General features: G+C 38.6%; 1 protein-coding gene across 1 annotated transcript in view; it reads left to right on the top strand.

Moving 5' to 3' along the window:
• The first annotated feature begins 807 nt into the window (after positions 1-807).
• The window catches only part of LOC121875759, a 42,194-nt gene continuing 24,909 nt past the window's right edge, over positions 808-18,092 (top strand). Inside the window, exons 1-2 of the mRNA XM_042380443.1 lie at positions 808-986; positions 14,730-14,809. Of these exons, the coding sequence (XP_042236377.1) occupies positions 946-986; positions 14,730-14,809 (121 nt within the window). The 5' untranslated portion in view covers positions 808-945. The remainder of the gene's footprint in view (positions 987-14,729; positions 14,810-18,092) is intronic.

The following is an 18,092-nucleotide window of genomic DNA, read 5'->3' as shown; positions in this document are numbered from 1 at the left end:
TCTACATCTATTTAAAAAAAAGTAAAGAGAGAAAAAGAACAGTACTTAGCTACTCTCTGTTGCCTATAGAGTTGTCGTCTGCGACTGCGTACACTGTATCTCCCTGTGAATGGTGTATTGTAGGCACAGTTTCAATCCTTGAGAAAGCACACGAACAAAATAAAATTTAAGATCTCTGTGGCACCTATAACTCGACTTGGTTTCAGCTGGCACGGTGCCTTTCCAGCTTGCTTGCTAGTTAGCGCTCACTTTAAGTTATTTACAACTTCCGCGGTCACTGATGACACTATGAACTATCACTGTGTACACTGTATCTCCCTGTGAGTGGTGTATTATAAACACAGATTCAGTCCTTGAGCAAGCACACAAACAAAATAAAATTTAAAGTCTCTGTGGCACCTATGACACGAATAGGCTGGCAGTTGTCCTACCAGCTCGATTGCCAATATGTATTCACTTTAAGTTATTATAGTCTTGAAAGAGCTCACACTCGGTGCCGTCACAACATATTGATATAGCATGACTAAGATAAAACAAAAAATATGTTAAAATATTAAATAACATAATGAGACCTACACCGAAACTCAACATTCACCAGCTATCAAAGGATTACAGTTTTAAACTTCCCGCTTTTGCGATTCTTTTGACCGGACGTGCCTGACCATATCCATTTTTAGTGGTTTGATTCACGCTTTAAATTGATGAATCCATAAAATCAAGGAAACAATGTCGGAAATGATATTATAGGCGAGATATTTAAAGGGATAAGGAAATACAGTTTTGTTTTTCAGTCATCCGCACATTGTGACGTGTGTAGGTAGCCATGTTGAGGTGAAAGTGTTTTTGCGGTTTGATTTTGTCACAGATTTTGGTCCATCCTGTGCGTTTGTAGGAGCAGAGGTCGTGGAGTGGAGGACATAAGAAAATTTTGAAGCTTCCTCTGTCATGTTAAATATGTGGAAAGTGAGAGAACTCACGGAGAAAGTGTGAGTATGGATGAACCCACTCAGCTGATTCTCCCCAAAACTTAACCCAAGGGAGGTATCGCCTTGTTATTTTTACGTTTCCTGTCAATTTGAAATAGCTAATGACTGTAGCAACTTCAAATGTTTTATTTTCATCAGGTTTTCCGAGAATATTGTAAGGTATTATCACCAAATAGTCGTGTACGAGATAGACAAGAGCGAACAGGTGGTGATGAGTACTGGGAGGAGGGGAATTTACCTAGATGGTTTTCCCATTTCCTGTCGTTTTAAAGCCGTTTACCGCCACCTTACCACAGTTGGATTTTTATTTATAGATTTATGTAGATTACTGTACTGTATATGGGGATACCTAGATGTGTTGTTAAGGAGAGAGGAACAGGTGGTGGTGTTGCCCGAGCTGTCAACACTACCTGACTGCCACACACTGACCTAAACACCATCACTTACCACCACTAACATATTGTTTCAGTGTTATTATCTTATTAAATTGTGTATTTTATTTACATTATATTACTGAAACGTGTGTTTCAAGTCATAATAAAATGCAGTTCTGTTGGGGGAGTAAAGAAAAAATGACTGGGTTGCTCTGTAGTCCGTTTTTGCTAAAATCAAACAGCTCAGTGATTGTTTTTGTAATTCTCTGAATGTCAACCATTGAGGCCGTGAGCCTAACCTACTCCTTTGTGATGTACAGTATATTGAAGGGTAATGCTTTAAAGGCAGTGGATATTTTTTAGTGACCGGCTAAGTTCCTACTAATGCTATTTTACCGTGAGTGCGTTCTGATTGGCTAATCGTCCATTACTGGCGAACAATGCGAGAACAATACAGGGCTGCCTCACTTATCGCAAAGGTTACGGGCATGAAACGCGTTGCGAATATCGAAATTGCGAATAGCGGAGCTATTTCCCCGATAAGAAATAATGTAAATAGGGGACAATAATGTAAGGCAGAAAACATTCACAAAACTAGACTTTGAGTCTTTGATAAATACGTATATGTTTAGATAAACCTTTCTCGATACCTGAATATATCTTTTCCCCTAGTAATTATAAGAAAATTAATTGTCAGTTATACTCTGAAGGTACAGTATTGTATTATTTAGCACCCAAGAATAAAATATAAAACATTAAAGGTTGCCATTCAATGATCAATTGTTATGAAAGAAAAAAGGAAAACTTGGTTAAATTGCTAACTTCTATGAAACCTTATTCAACTAATAATTATTTTAGAGTAATAAACACCTTTTAAATTGTTCTTAAAAAAGTAAGTGAGGAATTAAGCCATATGCAGAATATTCTACACCTAGAAGTAAGTGTTATCGATTCGTGTTGCTCTATCACCTTAGACTGGCTGTCCTTTTTTCTCTCTCTTTTTTCTGCACACCACGTCTTTGCCTTTCAAGCATTGGGTAGGGATATAATAGTTCTTTTACTTTTGTTACCCATCTTTGAAGCCTTTTACTTGCAAATGTTTGAGGGAATGCCAAAAAAAAGTTAGGTACAGTAGTGAGAAATTTGGCTCGGGAGTTCATTAATACATATACCATCTTATTGCAACGGCATCTAGCCCACTGGTCAGTGATTAGTCATTGGCTTGGCTCCCAACAAGTTACCAGATACCGCCGTTTGAACTAATCGTACTGAAAACCATGCATTTCTTCGGTCAATTGTATGTAGTAGTAGTGGTGATATGGATCACAAAATCTAAGAAAACCGATGGTAAAACACCACAGTGAATGAAATTTTATTTATTTTTGCATTTACCATTTTGAAGTCCCAGGCCCATAAACCTTTTCTTGTTGATTACTGAAAAAAATATGACTAACTGAGGACACCTGTGTTTGGGAAGTGCAGTACATGTACTGTACAGTACATGGACAGCTATTGTCATACTCAAATCCATTCTTCAAAGGCCCAGCTCTTTCAAGTCTCGGTCTCCATTATTATTTAATGAAAATACAGGTACTATACTGTAATAATAAAATATATGTAGTAATTACAATATTTTCATCTTGAGACCTTGTTGTACTATGTATTTTATTTCATCATAATATTGTACAGTGTTGTGCTGTAAATGAGTTCTGTCTTATTGAAATTTCCCATCAGCCTACAATATCACACGAGTAACAAAAAAAGGCACTAGACCAATATACATTTGATCATATTCCCATTAACAGGATTGTTTAGTATAATTACTGTACCCTGTACATTAAATTTTAACATTCAGTTTATCACACGTGAAAGAAAACTATTTAATGCTATTGACTGTAAAAGTTAGTGTTACCGCCAATGAAACAGTAAGTACGCGACTTCTGGATAAGAAGACCCGTGCACGTGGACTCGAGGGTGCTTCATGGTCAAGACCTATCAATAAAATCTTCAAGTTAACACATTATTCATGATATGTGGATTACAAGTTAGGTGACAAATATAGCTTCGTATTGTATACAATGGCAACCACATTTACGATACTCTTATCTGTATATGACCAAAGTGTATACGTAGTATCTTCCCATACATAACATATTAGATCAGTAAAGCCTCATATGAGCATGGACTTTAGTGTAACGGGTCTTTTACTAGTCCGTAGGTGATACTGCTCTCAGCGCGGCAGTGTGTCTTGAACTGACCCGCTCAGGACAGATAACACGCGGCGTCATCGTGTGGTTTCAGCAGAACCGCTACCATCAACACTGCTGGCCTCCCTTCTCTCCTTGAACTTAACTATAGTTAACTCCGTGTTCATATAAACTATTTTTCCATATTACTGTTGTCATAACACCCACAGAAGTTATCACAAATGCCACAATTACTGCTTGCCCAGTGCAGGGCAGTAGCAGTTAGATTTGTTGGTTCACAAGCACGGTAAATGTTAACAAGTGTCCCTAAATTATCAGTTCTGGGGATTTTGTTTACAGACCATTTACTGTATACTTTAATACTTCATACTGTACTAATACTACTGTAAATTTGTAGTTCATGGAAAGTGTCACAACTGGAAAAAATAAATGAGTAGAAAATAGCAAGTAAAATTTTAATGAAAATTTTTAATGAATGGTCTCACATTTTAGCAGTAACAGATAAGTTATACTTTTATGACATGAGAAAAATTACATACTGTACAGTATTTGACTACCTGGTACCTTAGACTCTTAGTTCATCTCTTAACATATTTGTATTCATTGCATCACTTACTGACTCATAATTTGTTCAGTATACGCAGTGATTCATAAATAGATAAATGATGGACCTCAAGGTCTTAATCCTCTTCACACCTTATTTGGGCCTTCTCCTTCAAGTTTTAGCATAAATTGTGAATAGTACAGTAGGTATTTCACAATGGAACACACAGCAGTGCATTCTATACTGTATAGTACTGTAGTACTATAGTATGGGTCTTTAGGTCATACTTTATACTTGGGGGAGGGGAGAAACTTAGCTAGTGGTTTTGATTTATTGATCTCTGTCACAAGGCAAAAAATTTACAGTTTTGGTTGAGTAGTGTGGCATTACTGTATTTTATTTTATATGAATAAAACAAAGGGAACACTATTGAACATTTCCAAATGATTTAGTTGACATAGTTGAGCTTTAAAGGCACAACAGTATCTCTAAGACTGCTGTTAAAAGCATTGTACAATATAGTATCCTATGTTTATCAAGGCCAGACTTACATAATGTTTGAGATTCATCCACCTGTTGGGTAGCCAGATTGAAAAGTTTCTTACCAGCTTTCATCTCTATTTCCATAGAGTACTGTACTCAGATTGTTGATTATGGAGAAAATTGTGTACCTGTCCATGATAATGAAATATTTTTAGTTCATACGTATTCAGGTTTTGTCTTTGCACATTTAAAAATTGTGTACAGCACCTGTCAATAATTGTACCCGGTAAATGATTGTTATTTCATATTCAGGATCTGTTACCTGGAGTTCATTTACCTTTCTTTGTATTAGTTGTCATACAATTAAATCACTACTGATAAGGAGTTAATGAGTGGAGTGAGCCCTAAATGAAAGTGTGTGTCTGTGTTCTTCACAGTCTGACCACCCCTGCTTCCTCTGTTTTGTGTACTGTATATCCTGCTTTAGGGCTCCACCCACCATTTTGTTAGTTACATCTGAGGTGACTTTTTGATGTATGTATAGGAGGGGTGTTGTTAAGTGGTTGGTTAGGTTAGGTTAAATTTATCAGTGCTACTTGAATTTGGATTCTTAAATTTTCTCTTATTTGGGTAGGTGTACTTAGCTATTTATACATGCAGTACTTAGGTACAATTACCAGACTTGGGTAGATGCCTCATATGTCCAGATCACACCTGTCAGGCTAATATCTCTTCACAATGATCTTGACTTCAGAATTTCATAATACAGGCTGATTGATCCAATACTTATTTAGACGGCACTTTTTATGGTTGATTTTACACCTTTCCTTCCTTAATTTCAATGTATGTCCTATTGTAGCTAGGTTTTAATTTCATTTCAAAACATTACTCACTTCCTTGTTTCAATAAAAATAGCTGGACTTTTGTTTCTCAAAAAGTGTCCGTTTTTCTCAAGAATTTACTCGCACGCAAAACTCTACAAAGTCAAAGACTTGGTAAAAAATACTGTACAGCACTGTACCACAATTAAAGATAAAAAAAGTGACAGTTCAACTTCTATCATTCATATGCCCTTAAGTTTTAATATTTCCTAAACCCTGTAATTCTGTATTAGTGAATTGGCAACTCGACTACAACCACAGCTGCCACAAGATTATCATAAAATTTTCTTCGTTATTAAGCAAATATACGAACATTTGGAAACTTCTCATGATCTAAAATAATGATGAATAGTTTATTATTATAAAAATGTTTTCTTTGGTTTGTTAATATTTATCCTGACAGTGATACAGCCAAAAATAGATCCACCAGTCACAATCACCCTTACATGCAGCCTTACTTTACCAAGTAGTATTGCCACGTAAAATCGCGAGTACGAGACCCAGGTTGGGGTCGCTGGATATTTGGCTGACTGTACAATCTGGAAACTGTATAGAAAAAGAATCAGGCAGCAAAAGAACATTCCCATACTGCTCTAGGCTCTTCAAGGCATGAAGGATCATAGTCCCTATACAAAATCATTTCAGAATGTGTAGTCAAAAGAATTAGTAGGTTGACCAAAAAAAAGGTTCACCAAACATTAGTGTCTTAAAAGTTATTTGACAGAGTTTGAACTCTATCCTAGCTTTTATTGGTAGCCAGTGTACAGGGGTAATTCAATCAAGAATGTGGTAGTGGGAGTCCTCGGTGGGAGAACAAAAATAGGCATGGTAACCCTATTCAACACTGTTTGAACTTTTTCCAGTAGATAATTAGGTAGACAGACCCATAAACAGTTACAATAGTCAACCTGAGACAAAATAAGTGAATGTAATAGCATCACAAGACACTGTCTATCCAAAAACTGTTTAATGGCATATCATTAAGGTGTTTAATTGCCAGGTGAAATAAGTTGGGGGCTAATCTTAAAGTGATCAGGTTACTTCAGATAAACAGTATTGAGGGAAAGGGAAGCAGAAGATCAGTAAATGTGTTTTCCTGAAATAGCAATGGTGATAAAGATTTAATCATAGGTTGTCAGCACAGGCGGGTCATAAGGTATTTGGTGAAAGCTATGGACCCCCTTCCTAGAAAAATGCACACAAGCAGATAAACACAACTTAACATGCAATGAATATACTTTATTTTATTGAAAGTTCATTGCCTCATACAGTGTATGACATACACAAAGTATGAATAAAGTAAACAATCTTAACAAAGAATTATGTTTCACACTTTTGTATGCAAAAATTAATGGCCACTCCATGCAAAAATGAAATACAATCATCTTGTGCAAATTAAACAAAACAAAACTTTAATTCTGCTCATAAGTTCATTTCAATGTGAAGGTTGTTGTTTGGATTGAAGATAAATGTTAAATTTTTATCTGACCTTCACGGACCCCCTGAAGCCCATCCATGGACCCCTTGGGGGTCCATGGACCCCTGGTTACCTGGTTAAGAACCCCTGGTCTAGATAGACAATCAAAGAGCTGTTGCTGTAGCTAAAAGTTATGGTGAAATATTTAATTGATAATTGATCTGGTAAAGTGCCATGATATGTGGAACTACCAAATATTGAGAGTGAAAAATAGGGTGTCAAGTTCTGTACTTAGAATGAAACTTAACTTTTAGAAAGTAGGAACTAAGGGTGTATATAAAGTGCATTGAAGGAAACTGATAAGTATTGAAAGTAACTGTTTTAAAGTGTTGAGGTAAATTAATATTCATGCAGAATAGCAGGAGCTGAAGTTAATATAGTGTGTTGAGCAAAACAAAATAATAATGGAGGATGAGAAAACATGTGGGTAAAGTGTATTGAAAGTAAATGCCAAGTGGAAGATACTGAGTGTGTTGAGTGTATGTATTTGGAAGGTATTTGAGTGTGATGTGTAGTGATGTGTGAGCAAGGTTGTGGGAAGACCAGCAACCTTGAGAATTCCACAGCTTTAGTGACAAGCAGGTTTGTGTTTGTGTAATTATGAGGTGGTACAGGTACCAGCTTGTTCCTTGACAGGGATTTGTATGGTCTTAGCACTCGACTGTATTTTAATCATGATTTGTACAGAGTAACTGGAGGTTCCAGTGATATATTATACTGTAGTTTCATTATCCGGTACAATATTATTGTTGGTACTGTACAGTAGAATTCCAGTAATCCTGTATCCAGACAACCGGTAGATTCAACTACCAGCACCAAAATGAAATACAGTACAGTACACCCCTGTATTAACAAATATAAAAATTACTCCAAAATCAGCTAGAAACATAAATTTAAATACTGTGCGCAACAGTGATGAGCTGCCATATTTATTGTTAATTGCTACGATAAACAATGAAATCGAAACAGCATATAAAATACAATAGCACAGAATTAATATAGAAAAAATTGCTCCTTCCACACTCAAACCATCCTCTGGGTGAGTCTGAGTGATGCAACATAGTTCAGGCAGTCAACCAGCTGACTCACAGATGAGTTGCTACCGTGGTGGCTGTGTGTATGCTGTGATGTCACATTGGAAGGGAGCGCAGCCACAGCCCTGTAACCCGCAGCCTCAACACACATTCACTTCCCACATGAATACACTGGTGTTCATAATTTGTCTTATTTTATAATTTTATATTATATTTCCCATGTTTCTAAGCCACATTAGAGTATTGTAATGATTTTCCACAACTTTTATAGTTTCATTACAAGTAACAATATACAAAGCGGCTGGGCTGGCAAGTTAGCGGCATAGTTATATCCCACCACTTACACACACGTTCACTTCTTACACATACACACCCATGCTCTTAATTTTTCTTATTTTATAGTTTTATATTATATTTTCTTTATTTCTAAGCCACATTATTTATATAGAATGGAATAAGTGTTAAAAAAAGTTTGATTTTCTGAGACATGATATTTGCCTGTAGCACTGTGCATTTTAGGATTTATTGGGGATCCTAAGAGTGTGTTTCAACTAACAGAAAAGAACTATTTATCCAGTACCTCTCAATCCCTGTATGTACCTGATAACTGGAATTCTACTGTACCATTTTATATACAGTAACTATTACAGTGCTAGGTACAGTACTGTAGTAGTAGTACGTACTATTATACAGTACTGTACAATAGTTGTAGAATTATTGTAAAGTTACTTTAGTAGTGTACAGCAATTACAGTAACACTTTTAGTGAACTGTATTATACTGTACAGGTGTTGACCGTTATATGATGGATCTATATATGTAGATCGATTAGTTTATGCCTTAAAAACATTAACACCGTTTACCGCTATGTGATGGCCAAGATCAGTTTTACGATGGTTGCGGCTTCTGATGTTTGTTTCAAAAACCTAATAAATATTTACAGAATTATTTTACCGGTAATCATAATTTTTATTAGTTTCCTAATCTAAACTATTGTGTACAGGTATTATGAATATGTGAGTGACTGTACATTATAATTTGCAACTTGTATGTGTTCACATGTTCTCATAAGATGGGCTCGGACACATACACACATACACTCACATGCACAGTCACACACACACACACACACACACACACACACACACACACACACACACTCTACTACTTTGCTGTCACTCGGAATCAAGTATGACGATTATCCAGCTATGATACAATGATACGAGTTATTATTAGGGCTGTCACCGAGGTTGGTGAGTTCTGAGGTGACTAAAGAGGCCGATACGGGACCCGCAGCTTAGTCTACATTCGTTACACATGTGGAGGGCTCCATCTACTGTGGGAGGGGCGGTGGCAGCATCTTTCCGATGTTGGCGCCTGTCTGCCTCAGTTTGCAGTCGGGCTAACTCGAAAGTATTGACACCTTCTTGTGTGGTGCTCCTCCATGCGTTACGATGTGGAGTAATCGACTCCCAGGTGAGGGGGTCGATTTGGCAACTTTTCAGGTTTGTCTTAAGACAATCCTTATACCTTTTCAATTGTCTGCAGGCGTTACGTTTACTATTCGTTAGGTGACTGTAAAGTAGCTGCTTTGGCAGTCTACTGTCATCCATGCTGGTAACACGGCCAGTCCAATGTAGTTGTTCATGGATAATGGTAGCCTCGATGCTCTTACAGTTGGTGTCAGCAAGAACACTGGCATTTGTTCTCTTATCTTCCCAGCCAACTCGGAGGATGGAACGTAGACTACGTTGGTGAAAGTTTTCAAGTGCCTTGAGGTGCCTCCTGTATGTGGCCCATGTCTCACTGCCATATAGTAGGGTGGGCAGGGCCACTGCTCGATATACGTGCAGCTTTATGGATAATTTCAGCTCCCTACAGCTGAAGACACGATTTCGGAGTCCGCCCAAGGCTTGAGATGCACATCTGATCCGATGTTGAATCTCTTCATCGATGTTTGCGGTGGTGGACAGGTGGGAGTCGAGATACCAAAAGTGGGCAACATTAGAGAGGGTAGTACCGTTAAGCTGGATGGATGGTGGAGGTGTGTCTGAACCAGGGGCAGGTTGAAAGAGAATCTGAATCATACGTTTATTCACGCATACGCGTCTGTAGGTGTTCAGGATCTCCTGTAGGTCGTGTTCGGTGTGATCAACAAGGGTGAGGTTGTCTGCATACTGAAGTTCAGTAATGGAAACTGCCGACACCTTTGTTCTTGCCTGGAGTCGTCTTATGTTGAAAAAAACCTCCCTTCACCAGGTACTCGATGTTCACCCCACTGGCTAAATTGGCACTGGCACGAGTAAGAAAGGCAGCCAAGAAGATGGAAAAGGGAGTTGGTGCCAGTACCCACCCTTGTTTAACCCCCATTTGGATGGGGAAGAACTCTAACTGGGTGCCATTGTGCAGGACACTGCCATTCATGCCATCGTGGAGTTGCCTCACAATGGCGATGAATTTTGGTGGGCAGCCAAAATGGCTGAGGTTCCACCAGAGGGCTTCCCTGTTGACCGAGTCGAAGGCCTTGGTTAGGTCGATGAAAGCCATGTACAGGTCACGACGCTGTTCTCTGCACTTTTCCTGTATCTGGCGGGCAGCAAAGATCATATCAGTGGTGCCATGTGATGGTCTAAAGCCACATTGAGATTTGGAGAGGAAGTTTTCCACTTCAGGAAGAAGTCTGTTTAGGAGGACTCGGGAGATAATGTTGCCAGCTACGGACAGTAGCGAGATCCCACTGTAGTTGCCACAGTTGACCGGTCTCCCTTGTTCTTATAAATATTGACGATGGAGACGTCTTTAAAAGCTTGGGGGTTTTCCTCCTTTTCCCATATAATCTCCAGGAGAGAGTGGAGACGGCTGGTAAGCAGAGGCCCTCCTGCTTTATATACCTCGCCTGGGATTCCATCATCTGTTTGGTGGCAGTAGCTACCTCATCTAGGGATGGAGGATAGCTGAGGTCGGTCAGCTTTGGATGCTGAGGGACCTTGCTGGGTTGTCAGGCCATCCAGATCGGTGTTTTGATTGAACAGCGAATGGTTAGGGAGTTACCGTCTGATGAGTGGGGGGGGCGGGGGGGCTGCGCCATGAGTGATTGGCCCATAAAATATTTTATTGGAATTGAAAAATTTGCATAATCTTGTGTTGATCTGCAAGTTTTTGCATTTCACATGCTTTATTTTTAAAACATTCGTTCATTAGATTGCAAAGTTTGCGCTGGGCCTCCGCTTTCTTCTTGTGGAAGGTATCTGCTTTGGTCCAAGTCTGAGGGCTGTTCTGCCAGATCAGTTAAAGCCGCACAAATATCATTGGCGAGCACATGGATATCCGGGTCATTTTCATCAAACCAGTCCTGGTTTATTCTTTGATCTGGCCGAGGGTCTCTCTGCAGGTTTTTATCATGACAAGTGTCGAGATTACCCCATTCGGCACTGGGATTTGGGTTGTATGTTGTCAGGTTGGTAATCAGCCCATGTTCGAGCTGCTCTCTGAATGCACGTGCTTCTGCTGGATCCTCCAGACGCTTAGTGTTAAAATCTCTTCTGGAGGCTTGTTGCCTTTACCGTTTTGGGGCGACGTGAAGTGAGAGCTTAGCTCTGAGGAGCCAATGATCAGTGTCGTAGTGGTCTGAGCCACGCATGGCTCGAGTGATGAGGACATCTTTGCGATCTCTTTCACTGACAATGATGTAGTTAATGAGATGCCAGTGTTTGGATCGTGGGTGTTGCCATGAACCCTTGAACTTGTTGGCCTGCCTAAACAAGGTATTGGTGATAGTGAGGTGTGCAGCACACTTGTTGAGGAGGAGTAGGCTGTTGGGATTACACTTGGCCTAGTTCATTTCTCCCTATGATTCCTTGCCAAATGTCAGCATCTCTGCCAACTCAGTCATTGAAGTCACCTGGAAGCACAACCTTATCTTCTCTGGGGATAGAGGTTAGCAATCTGTCAAGGTTGGCATAAAAGGCCTCCTTGATGCTATCCTCTGCATCCATTGTTGGGGAGTATACACTGATGAAGAAGGCATGACACGAGTGGTTTAGTGGGACTGAGCGTCATGAGGCACTCGTTGGTCCCAACAGGCATTTCAGTTAGCCTGTGTAGGATGCATTGGTGGATAGCAAAGCCAAATCCATAAATGCGGTTTCTCTCCGCAGCATGTTTTCCCTTCCTGAAGAAGGTATAGCCAGACCCCCGTTCTATGAGTCGACCCTCGTCTGGCAGCCGGGACTTGCTAATGGCTGCTATGTCGATGTCTTATCTAGCCAAGGGCGGTTCTTCTTTCAGGATGCTCATTTGTATCAGGACCCAGAAGGGTCCTTACCTTTCATGCTGCAACCATAAGAGGTTATATAGTTGGTTTTTGTTTTGATCTGTGATTATGATTGTGTTTTCAACCACACAAGGATGACCTTACTGGGTGTGGTTGCCCAGTCAGGTTGGTTCTTTAGGCAGGCTATGTTTAGGGCACCTTTTCTAGCTCCCTCCCCATGTGGGGTGAGTAGAGTGGCTCCTTGAAAGAGCTGCTCATTCGCACATACAGGACAGGATTGCACTGCTGTCTAGATCCCAGTGCATGAACGACTATCTTATATAGTTGTGACTAGAGACTCCCAACAATCATCTCTGCTTGTCCCTGTTGCCACAGGACTTTTGGGGGTATAGGTATTTTGATAATGATGAGAAGTATGATGAGCTGGATGATGACTGCGCATGAGTTGATTTATGTTGGTGAGGCAGAAGCGCAGGCTGCAACCACACATCTTGGCTCTCCCTTTTCCTGATCCAGTGGTGCAAGTGTTGCAATGACTGGGGAGAGGGAGAGTTGCAATGGACTGCTGATAGCCCATATTGTTGGGTTTCGCCTTAGTAGCCTTTCCATCATGCATTGCCTTCATCCACCGTTGTAGTTGTTGGGTTCCCATGCTGGTTACCTCTTCCGCCTATACTGCCGTTTGGGTCTTGTTGGAGCTCTGTAAGCACATCTGCCAGATGCGGGGCTCCACCGCAGATTTTTCGTTCGGGGTTTACTCCCATAGCCTTCCAGGGTTAATCCACAGGGCAGTGGTTGGTAAGCGCCAAGACGTGTCCACATGCCAGTGGGCCTATGCGCCATCCTTCTGGAGCCCACTTCTGCTTTGAGATCCTCTGCTGGTCTAGCCTTGGCCCACGAGGCACCCAGTTACCATTTGTTGCCACGAGGAGGCACAGCAGAAGTCTTGATGGTGAAGAGGCTGTGTACTGGCAGGGGGCAGGGGAACACACACACACACACACACACACACAGTGCTTTTCCTGCATTGTCATTATGAAAAAGGGATGTACAATAACCCTGGCGATCCCAACTTGCTGCTGTACATGTACTGTACAGTATCATGTAAGGTAAATGAAAATAAATATTTTGTATACATTTTTTGTTTTTGTCTTTATTTTGTAAAAAAAAAAATGTTTTCATGTCTACTGAATTTATGAAGAACTTGAGTTATTTAGACATTATTTAGTCATTATAGCAGCAGGATATAAAACTTATTTAGGCCCTTCAGGGTTTTAGGAATGGAACCCATTTTTCCCCTTGTTATTAATATTGATATATAATCAATCGCTTAATGATCGCTTTTTGAGGTCCCGAACCCCATCAATTAAGTCAGCACCTGTACTGTGAATGGAATATAAAGTGTTCTGTATCTGTATTAAATGATAATTCTACCATAACAGTACTGGGGGGTTAATGAATTTCTGAATGAACACTATGACTTGTTGTTTTGGTAGGATTGTCAAAATCCTTATTCCGTTTTGTCATTGTCAAACACAATTTTGTAAGGGTAGCTATTTGATCAATTGTATTGTAATTAAAATTCACTGATGGCTTAATGGGTATCATTAGATAGTGACTTTGACAAGAGATGCTGATAAGAAGCTGACAAACATAGAAGTACTGTAACTCTACAGTACACCCAGCTCTGGCTATCAATATATTTTTCTTAGAGTGGGGGTGTGTCATAGTTGTGATTAGATGTAGCAGCCTGGACACACATGAGGCCAATTTACTTTTGGTCATACAGTAGTAGGCATACTGTGTGCAATGATCTACAGATTGTGATGCGGATTTTAAACCAAACTAAAATCTAAGATCATTAAATTTTTTGAATTTGATTGACTATATGTGTCAAAAATTACTGTACATCACCTTACACGCTCTTTCCCTGATTAGAAGTTTGACCAAATTGTGTGTTCAAGGTTAGCTTTGCTAAAACAGGTGGTCCAGGTATCTCTTTGGTAAGTCAGTGACAGACAAGGTTTTTATACGGATGAACTGGCTGCTATCAAAACTGACTGGTTTTTCTGAAATCTAAATTTGATCAAATTGTTCTTGGGTCAAAATTTTGACATGTGATCATAGCAAAATTCTCTGGATCACTTTTAATTCATGATTAAAAATCTCTACAGCTGTATTAATTTCTTTTTTCAGAGTAGCTGTAGTTCATCTTTTGTGTTTCATGATTTACAGTATGAATTTCAATGGTACCTGAAATATGCAAGTGAAGGGATAATTTGCTTGTATTACAGTATATTTTGATTAATTAAAAATACACTATCTTTACTTTCATTATGGCTCTGGTCCCAAAGAGCTGCTGAGCCAGTGACAACTTTTTTTATATTGTACTACAAGTAATTTTGTTTTTTATAATTGACAATTGATTCTGTAAAATGAGTTTTTATTAATTTATTATTTTTAATTTTCAGCACCAACATGGTGATGAACTACACGGAGGTGGAGGCCAAAGTTCGAGAAGCCACTAATGATGAAGCTTGGGGGCCCACAGGTATGACTCACCCTCAGAATAAATTGAATTAGTATCATCATCACTCCCAAAGTGTTATACTGTACAATATTGTACTGTACTACAAAAAATAAAGTGTCTTTGCATAGTACTGTATAGTACAGTATGGTCTGATGTGGAGAAATCTTTTGAAAACTATATCAGGGTGTTAGCATGCAACTGAAGTACTGTACATGTTCTGGCTTGTCCCTGTAATATAACTTTAATTTTAGATACAGTACAGTATCTATAATTTCAATAATTCATCATACTGTACTTAGCATGCTCCTCTAGCTAATTTAGTCCAACTGGACAACTTTTAACTAATGGTAATCTAACTTGTGTTTCATTCTTCCAAATTGTTTCCTACATACAGTACAGTATATGAATGCTGCAAATTTTGTTACTGGTATATAAACATCACTTTGTTGTGGTTTATATGTACTTTTAAATTGTTTATACTATATTGTGATATTGTAGCCTATACTGCTACTGATTATTGTTTTACAAGTTTTCTTAGGTGTGTTTTAACACCTCAAAAATTGCCTTTCCTGAGTGTATGATTTACTGAGCGACTTACTGCATCTCTCTGTTCATTTAACTACTTATATCACAAGCAGAATTTATTGAGTGACTCAATGTATCTCTGTATATGGTATTAGTCTGTGTCTGTATCTTTCTGTCTTGTTTTAATGAATGACTCACTTAGTCTCCATACATTAATGTACTTTATCTAACTTTCTATCTATCAAGAGTTACTGGAGTACACATAAACGTTAAGCAACGCAGGGTTCAGTTTAATGAAAACCCCACGAAGATGTTCACCTCCGGGAAGACAAAATTGCCAAAAATGAAGTCAACTCCCACTCTATAACACATTTACTTCCCACATATGCTCTTTAATTTTTTTATTTTATAATTTTATATTATATTTTCCATGTTTCTAAGCCACATTAGAGTACAGTATTGTAATGATTTTTTCACAACTTTTATAGTTTCATTACAAGTAACAATATACAAAGCAGCTAGGCTGGCGATACTGCCACATAAATATAGCCAAGGTCTTAGCTAGAACCGTCTCCTTGCTCATTCACTTCTCACACATACACTCCCATGCTCTTCATTTTCTTGTTTTATATGATATTTTCTTTATTTATAAAGCACATTAGAGTACCCGGTATTGTAATGATTTTTTGACAACTTTTATAGTTTTATTACAAGTAACAACAAATGTGGCACCTGGGGTGGCAAGTCAGCAACATGGTTATATCCCACCACCTACACACACGGTAACTTCTTACCCATACACACCCACGCACTTCAGTTTTCTTATTTTATAGTTTTCTGAGACACATGCTGGGAGTCAGCTGGCTGACATGCCAGTCAACTGTGGTCTTTGAGAGATGTTAATGTAGGATGCCATTGTTACATATAATGAAACTCTTAAATTCAATACTGTACCTGTACTCTAATGTGACTTAGAAGTAAAGAAAATATAAAACTATAAAATAAGAAATATGAAGAGCAAGAGTGAGTATTCTGCATCTCTAAGATGCAGTGTCTTGCTGGCAGCACTTGTAGCACTCAGGGCAATGCACTCGTTGCCAATAGTGGAAGTTGTCAGACACATAAACAACCCTCCTTGCAACCTATAGTGCAATCCGCGAAGGGGCGAGGGCTGTGATGTTTAAACCCGCGAAGTTTGAGATATAATTATAGTACACACACACGGATTATGTGTGAAACAATATGACACCTTGGATGAGGGATAGTGGAATATGCGTTATGGTCCTGTTGCTAACGACATATCCTGCCTTATCACTTATGTTAATTTTATATTATTTGTAAATCAAGAGACCCCATTCCCAAGTTATGTAATTGTTTATTTTCAGCCTTCTGGCTGCCATGCTCTTTGTATAAACCGTTAATTATAATTATTTTATTATATACAGGTTATAGTATAACTGAATATGAACACATAGGGTGATGTATGGATCAAAATGGAATTCAGCAGACCCACCTTCGTGATAAAGTACTTTTTTTACTGTGTGTACTATAATTATAGCTTAATATTGTACTGTAGTGTATATACTGTATACCAATAATAGTAAGAGCAGTCCCTCCATAGGTGTAGATATATATTTGTGTTTGCAAAGTCAAATTTCTGCTGGGGCTTAGCCCTTTCTTTTTGGGGGGAGGGGGGTAATGATTGAAAAATAGTTTACAGTCTTGAAGTGTTAGGGAATCCAGTACAGGTGTAGGGGTACCATATTCCTCTCCCCCTCCCGGTGCCTCCTTCGTTCTTTGGGCTGTGTTCTCAGCAGTTGGTGGAGTGTTTGTTTTCTCTGGATCATGCTTGAGTGTAAGAGGCTTGGGTAATATCCTTCAGTTTTATCAATGTTGCCACCACTATATCTCTTTCCATAATTTTTCATTTGTTTCTAATTACAGTATGGATCTTTATCTGGTCTATGGTTAATGTAAATTATTTGTATTTTATTAAGGAAACAGTTGGGGTACCAAAGAGGGAGTGTCTTATCTTATCAATACTGTAGTGAGAAAATGTACATATGTTTTGTTATCAGTGAGAACTTATCCAGTTGTCAAGTAGGAGATACGTGTGCCGGTATACAGTACAGTACTTACTTTCTAATCATGGCCTTTATGATAATTATTTTTATTCAAGAAAAGTGATGTAGAAAATTAATGTAATGAGGAAGAAATCTGAGTAAACACTAGAGAAAGAAAAGATACTACTTCTAGCACAGGAAATGCTTAGGTATTGCATTATTGTTGATGTCATTATGTTTTACAAGGCTCAAGATAAGTGTACTGATTAAGGCAAATTTACCTCAATGAATCCCTGATATCAGAGGTTAGATAAATTTTATATTTTGCAACCAGGAATAATTGTTTTTACTTTTGGGTGTGTGTATTTGTTGATATTTTGATATTTTTAAAACAAATTATGAAGTATCGGTTAGGGATGAGTGTAGAGTTTCCTGTACTTTTTGTGTATACTGTACAGGTAAATATAACAGACATTGTGTGTGCTGCCAGGCACAAAATAACAGATCATTTAAGATTAGGTACTCCTGCTTATTCCACTTGAAGATTAAACACTCTAATGCAACCTAGGGAGAGTTAGGGTAGGTTAGGTTAGCTGTAATCTTCAGGTGAAATGAGCTGGGGTGTTTAATCTTATGAATGTGGATCATGTATGGTAGTCCAGGATAGTGGTACTATAAATGAAACAGATGATTTAAATTGATGTGATATGAAGTGT

Source organism: Homarus americanus, unplaced genomic scaffold (assembly GCF_018991925.1).
Source record: "Homarus americanus isolate GMGI-L3 unplaced genomic scaffold, GMGI_Hamer_2.0 scaffold22250, whole genome shotgun sequence".
NCBI lineage: Eukaryota > Metazoa > Arthropoda > Malacostraca > Decapoda > Nephropidae > Homarus > Homarus americanus.
The sequence above is the reverse complement of the archived record's forward strand: the minus strand, read 5'-3'. Positions and strand labels throughout refer to the sequence as shown.